The sequence below is a fragment of the Bombina bombina genome, chromosome 4 (genome assembly GCF_027579735.1).
Source record: "Bombina bombina isolate aBomBom1 chromosome 4, aBomBom1.pri, whole genome shotgun sequence".
In the NCBI taxonomy this organism is placed as follows: domain Eukaryota; kingdom Metazoa; phylum Chordata; class Amphibia; order Anura; family Bombinatoridae; genus Bombina; species Bombina bombina.
In genome coordinates this window covers 950,351,486-950,358,235 of record NC_069502.1, presented here as the reverse complement: position 1 = coordinate 950,358,235, position 6,750 = coordinate 950,351,486, and the positions used below count along the sequence as shown (strand labels likewise).

Below are 6,750 nucleotides of genomic sequence, written 5' to 3'. Positions count from 1 at the left end.
TAGAGGCGCATAGAAGGGGTTTTATATTATGGGAGATACGGCACTACAAGAAAATAAAATCCATTAAAAAGGTAAAACTGACTAGCAACAGCTCATGCAAGCAGCAGATGGAGGAATGTCTTACTTTCCACAGAACTAAATATAAACATGTAAAAGGAACCGGTGTAAACCCTTTTACTATCCTCCCCCCCCCCCCCCCCCCACCAACAGCAAAAGGTGGTCAGTTATGATTTTTAGGGCCCCTGTTTTCAAAGAGGTGTTGAGAGACCAGGTGAAGAAATAATTGAAGGAAGCTAGATACTATTATAACAATTTTGTAACCCAAAAATGTATTGCTACCGTTCATTAAACTTGTGCCCCCCAAATAATTGTTGGTCCTGTAAACAGTGGTCCCTTTTATACAACCTTATAAAGATAAGGGCAAATTAATCTGGTGTCGTACCTGTGAGGGATGGAGTAAAATCATACAAAAGGGACTACCACAAAAAGCTAACTAGCATGAAAGGCTTTTTTTCACTGGAACATAAGATTGATGGATTTCTAGGAAACAGGCAAGTCCGCAAGGCATTTAACAGCGTGAAAAATACTTCAAATATCTGGCAAATCTTACATTATAATAATGTATCAAGTCGATATTGCATATCACATGGGTTTGTGGAAGATTATCAAGTCCTTTTCCAGTAGTCTACAGCACAAAGTCATCAGATTCCAGGTAAAAGTCATAAGGCCCACATGGAGTGAAATAAGTACTTATAAAGTGGTTGCCACACGCTGCTTATGTAAAAAAGTGGCATAAAACATATTGCCTGCGTAGTGTACTACATGTTTAGTACAGGCAAGGCAGTCATGTGGATCACCTGGATCAGTTTGGAAAAGTTTACATATTTTCAATACGGAAGACAATGTTAACATGGTCCAAAGAGGTGAATACCTTCTTTCTCAATATATCTTGAATTCCTTTTAAAGTTCTTCATGGTATCAAATTCCCTGATGCATCTTTTAAAAATGAGTCAAGTTTGTCAGAGATGTATTCCCTGTGAATTCCAGAATAAATGTGCAGAAAGATATAATTTGCATAGTTATTGAACTTGTGCTGATGACACTGTGCTTTACTCCTTCAGTTAGGAAAATTCTCCTTCATAGGCCACAATCCATCACTTAGCAATCAATGCAATCCCCAAATGAGGCGGCAAATGTAATGTAGCATCCGTAATAGTCTACGAGGATTGTCCATGAATCTCTGTAATAAGATAAGAAGGCATGTTAACATTATGGAAACAGAGCAAATATAGTAAACCCACTTAAGCTTATTCCTCAGCATCAACCTAATGGTTATACTTTTTAATTACACATAACAAGGTCATCTTTAATAGTGAAGAAGGTTTATAAAAGCCGTACCGTAACAACACCATCATGTAAAATTCTAAAGCCTAGTTAAAGAAGTCTCTCACTACCTTAAGCTAAATCTCTCCAAAACTGAGCTTCTTATTTTCCCCCTTCTTCCCAAAATCTTTATCCCCATCATTCTATAACTGTTGATAATAACATAATTACCCAATGTCTTGGGGTCACACTTGACTCAGATCTTTCTTTCAACTCCTCACATCAAGTCTTTGGCCAGTTCCTGCCGTTTCCACCTTAAAAACATCTCCAAAATTCCCCACTTCCTCACACAAGACACAACTAAGATTACAATTCACACTCTTATTTCCGCCTTGACTATTGCAGCTCCCATCCTCTATGTGGTCTCCAAGGCTGCCATCTATCTCCTTTACAATCCATAATGAATGCCTCTAGCCAGGCTGATCTTCTTTACATGTCTGCTCATCTGCTGCACCTCTCTGCCAATCCTTTCACTGGCTTCCTCTAGCCTCCAGAATAAAACACAAAAGTCTGACTCTGGCATTCAAGGCCCCTCAATAACACTGCATTTATCAGACCTTGTCTCCAGATACTCTCCCTCTCATCCTCTTCACTCTGCTCACAACCTCTCTTCTCCCTTTTTTACCTCCTCACATTCCCTTCTAAATGACTGCTCCAAAATGGCCTCTATTTTGTGGAACTCTCTGCCACACTCTAAGGGGACTCCCTTAGTTTTATAGTTTTAAGACTCATACGCTAATCTTTTTTTTGTCTCAATTCCCTCTCCTCCTCCTCTGTCATTCCCTTGTACCCCCTTAGCATGTAAGGTGATTTACAAACAGTGCAACTCTTGGCAGGGCCCTCTATGCATTTGCTGCCTTTGCATATTATTCCTATGTTGTTAGCGCTGTGGAGTCTTTTGGCGCACTACAAATAACTGATAATAAAAAGAAATAAAATATTTTCTTTATATAATTATTCACAGAACAGTCCTAGTGGCAATTTTAATACAACTATCCCATATAATTAAAAACAGTGCCAAAACCAATCACTATTTTGCCCTAGCGTTTAATGTTTGGTACAATTCAATATATAATATTTTACATTGGGATGCCACACATGTTTTCCGTACTCAATCTATGACTGTCAGTTTGAGAACACAGAGAAAGAGAAACATTTATAAGTGTGGAGAGAGTATTTGAAATTGCCACACACCCCAATTTCTCTCAAAATGTCAGTTACTCACTTAGAATGCAGAAGGTTTTACGTGATTTTCAAAGCCATTCCTATGCAAAAGAAAACCCTGTTCTCATCATATGACTTTTTTGCACTTTAACTTTCCCCATGATTTTTGGATTTTATCTAATTCAACAGCTCTGGCCACTTGAAAACACAATTTTGCTTCTTCCAAACTGTATGTTTTGCCTGCCTCCAAGGACATAAAACTAAACTAGAAGAGAAAGGGTAAATGCAATGGGTGAGATTTATCAACCACATATGTAAATGCCTTGAATTAAAAGGGACATGAAACCCAATTTTTTTTCTTTCGTAATTTAGAAAGAGCATGCAATTTTAAACAACTTTCTAATTAACTTCTATTATCTAACTGGTTTTATTCTCTTGATATTCTTTGCTGAAAAGCATATCTAGATATGCTCAGTAGCTGCTGATTGGTTTGCTGCACATAGAAGCCTTGTGTGATTGGCTCACTAATGTACATTTCTATTTCCTTCCATAAAGGATATCTAAAAAATGAAGCTAAATAAATAATAGAAGTAAATTGGAATGTTGTTTAAATTTGTATTCTCTATCTGAATCATGAAAGAAAAATTTGGGTTTAGCGTCCCTTTAAACATGTTAAGAAATAGGCTTCTTAAGTTACGTTTTGGAAACTCTAAAAAAACTTTCCATTTGCACCATTGGTTTATTAAATTTCACTCATTTTCTTTCTGTAGGTGAAAAAAAATTAAGTATCTGTGGGTACTGAAGGAGTCCATGATGGAATATAAACATTAAATTGACCATGTTTTGGTGGATGAGGAGATTTCCTCTCAATGAAACATTCCAAAAAAGCACACTGATATGGAACATGGCCAGTGAAGAGAAACGCCTGACTCAAAGATGCTCAGAACAGTAAGAGATTAATGTGCTAAAGGTTAAATTCTTTGTTTTATTTGTTGTGAACAAGTGTATCCCTTGTGCGGCACTATTTTTTTATGGGGATCTCTCTAAACAATGTTGGTGAGATCAGACTGATATGCTCAAGTAAGCAGGTGTATAGAGAATGTGGTACGGTTATTCTCAGCCACTTCACATGTTGTTAAATCACACTTCCGTTTAATTTGGAAAGTGATTTTATCTGCAAAGATGTGGAACAGCCAATGGGAGCTGGCCCATGTCTTTGTAGCTACAGACTCCCATTGCTAACAGATTACAAAAATTCTACAGATCTCTTTTGTAGGAAAGTATGGTTTAATTTGCACGTTATCCGAATAGGTTTTCTATAAAGCTTGGTTTGTACCTTCCTAGTGCTCACCTCCCCAACATTTGAGATATGGCATTGAAAAGTGGCATTTTATTAGGCTAAAAACAACTACTTATAGTTTCAGGATTTTATTGGACCCCCCCTCCCCCCAAAAAAATGATTACTATAAAAGAATACCTACTTTTGCTATCACGTTTATCACTAGTCTGTGTTTGGATTATTATATGCAAGTCTTTTAATAGTTAGCTGGTTTGAGCTACACAATAGATTAACCAATAGGATTTTTAAAGTGAAATGTGTAAGACGTGCTACCTACTGTTTTTAAGATTTATATGCTTGTTTACTGGATATAAGTAATTCTTTTTAAGCCCTTATTTTTGTTTGGTGGATTGTGGAGAAGCCAGTAAAATGCCAGCAACACAGCTTTTAAAATGTTTAGTTATGTGAAGTTAAATAACTTTTTTTAATACACTTTATTTATTTTGCCCCCCTTTTCATGTTATTAAGCTCTGAAAATAGTAATATGTTCTAACTCTCTGAGCTGGAAGTGCTTCCTGCTATATATCTTTCTTGTGTTCTCCCCAGACCTATTAATGGGCACAACCACCCAGCTGATTTTACTGACTGCACAGCTAAAACGTAAGCCAATAATATTAAAGGGGCCACTCAATGCAGTAGAATTACATAATTGACAAGCGCATAATAAAAGACAATGCAATAAAACCTACCCTGAATTTCAAATAAGCAGTAGATTTCTTTCTGACAAATTTATATATATATATATATATATATATATATATTATATTCTAATTTATATTTCTTCTCATTTGCCGGCCCCCCTGTATCATGTGACAGACATCAGCCAATCCACAGACTAGTATACTTATACCTTTGTGAGCTTGTGCACATGCTCAGTAGGATCTTTTTCCCCCAAAAAGTGTGAATATAAACAGACTTACAAAATTTGATAACCCGAAGAAAAATTGGAAAGTTTCTTAAAACGGCATGCTCTATCTGAATCATAAATGTTTATTTTGACTTGAGTGTCCCTTTAAGATACAATTAGATAATATCAAATATTTCACTGTTTGTTGAACAAATGATCATAAGATTGATCATAAAAATAGTTGTCAAAGAATCTCATTATTAATTAGGTGGTCCAGCGATTAGTTGGTTAATTGCACAGCACCAAGCAGCTTCAATCCGATGAACTCCTGCACATGGTATTGTGCAAACATTTTTTTATTTTTTTTTTTCTATCCGAGAAAAAAGATTAAAAAAAATAAATAAATTCAATTTTTTTTGCCACAATCTTAGTTGCAGTAGATCATCAAGATTAAAGCAGCTGGTGCTGTGCAACTGGACCCAACTAATCACAGACCACCTGATATTGAGATTTGTTGACAACTATTTTTATGATCAAAACTTACCGATTAGTTGTTGCAGCCCTAAATTTATGTTAAATTATGCAATCAATTTGTGCTTTTAATAGCTCATGTAACATTTATAAACAAAAACTACTTCGTAATGCCAACCCGGAATGGCAAAAAAAATCTTCTTTGGAGAACACCAGTTTTACCTAATTGACCTTTAGCAGGTAACAACTGCAGAACAATGTACTTTATACTAACATAATGACTTTTGCTAGCTATATCATCTGCAAGCCCAGGATTTGCTCCTCTAATAAGGCAAATGGTTCGGCTACTGAAAAACAATTGCAGCAAACAATGTCCATTTGTAGTAAAAAAAATGTTTTAGACTTGGCTGATATATTATTTTATAGCAAGATAAAGAAGAAATTAAAAACATGTTTACCTGATAAATTATTTTTTTTATGGTGTAGAGAGTCCCACGAGCCATTACATGTGGCATTAAACTTCAGTCCTCTAGGCGGAAAGATAAAAAACACACAACATACCAAGAGCTTTTAATCTCTCCTACCTCCCTGCCCATCTCAGTCTAACATACAGCCAAGAACAAGGAGAAAAAACATGAAAGGACAAAAGCTGTATAAATAAGGTGCAAGGTAGAACTGTAGCCAACTAAATAAGACTCGTGTACTCTCACCACAATTAAGTAAATTAATTTTCTTTTATAAGATGGTGAGAGTCCCCACAAGCCATTACATGTGGGATCTAATACCCAAGCTGTAGAGCACACAAAAGCCAAATAGGGGTTAGACAAAAAGGCGGGCAGGCATATCAGTGACCAGACATTGCAAGCCCGGAGAACTTTCATAAGAAAAAAACTCACCTCAGAAGAGGCAAAATACATAAAATAATAAAGCTTCGGAAAAGTGTGAATGGAGGACCAAGCTGCAGCATTTCAAACTTGTTCTATAGAAGCCTATTTTTGAATGGAAAAAAAAAAACTAAATACGGTCCTATTAGAATGAGCTGTATAAATACAAGGAGGGGAAGGCTTCCCTGCCTCCAAAATAAGTTTTATGAAATACCTGTTTCAACCAAGAGGCCAAGGTAACTGCAAAAGCCTGAAGAAAAAACCTGCAGAAGTTGCCCCGTTACCAGTTTTTTCTTTCTTGTAGCTGGAAACAGAGCTGGAACCACAATCGTCTAGTTAAGGTTTGGAAAGGAAAACCACTTTAGATTTAAAAAAAAAAAAACTGTGGTGAGTCCTAAAAACTGCCTTATCCTGAAGAAAGAAAGACATGCAACCTATTGTTTTTGAGATACTTTATATGCTTGTTTCCTGGATAAAAATTAATAATTTTTAAGCAGGAAATTCACAAAAAAGTGCTGAAAGTTCAGAATCCTCTCTTGCAGAGGAAAAAAACATCCACAGCAGAAAATAACTATCCAGAGCCTGCATAGACTCAGGTGAAGGAGATGCAAAATTCTCAAATACTAGATTAAGGTTCCACAGAGGAGACACCGAATCAAGCA

At 36.1% G+C, this 6,750-nt stretch overlaps 1 protein-coding gene across 2 annotated transcripts in view; it reads right to left on the bottom strand.

Annotated features, from left to right (window-relative positions):
* Window positions 1-308: 308 nt before the first annotated feature.
* Window positions 309-6,750, bottom strand: part of BCL2L11 (BCL2 like 11) — a 68,407-nt gene continuing 61,965 nt past the window's right edge. For both annotated transcript variants that reach the window (XM_053711947.1, XM_053711948.1), the window contains exon 4: window positions 309-1,240. In XM_053711947.1, coding sequence (XP_053567922.1) covers window positions 1,166-1,240 — 75 coding nt within the window. In that variant the 3' untranslated portion in view covers window positions 309-1,165. The remainder of the gene's footprint in view (window positions 1,241-6,750) is intronic.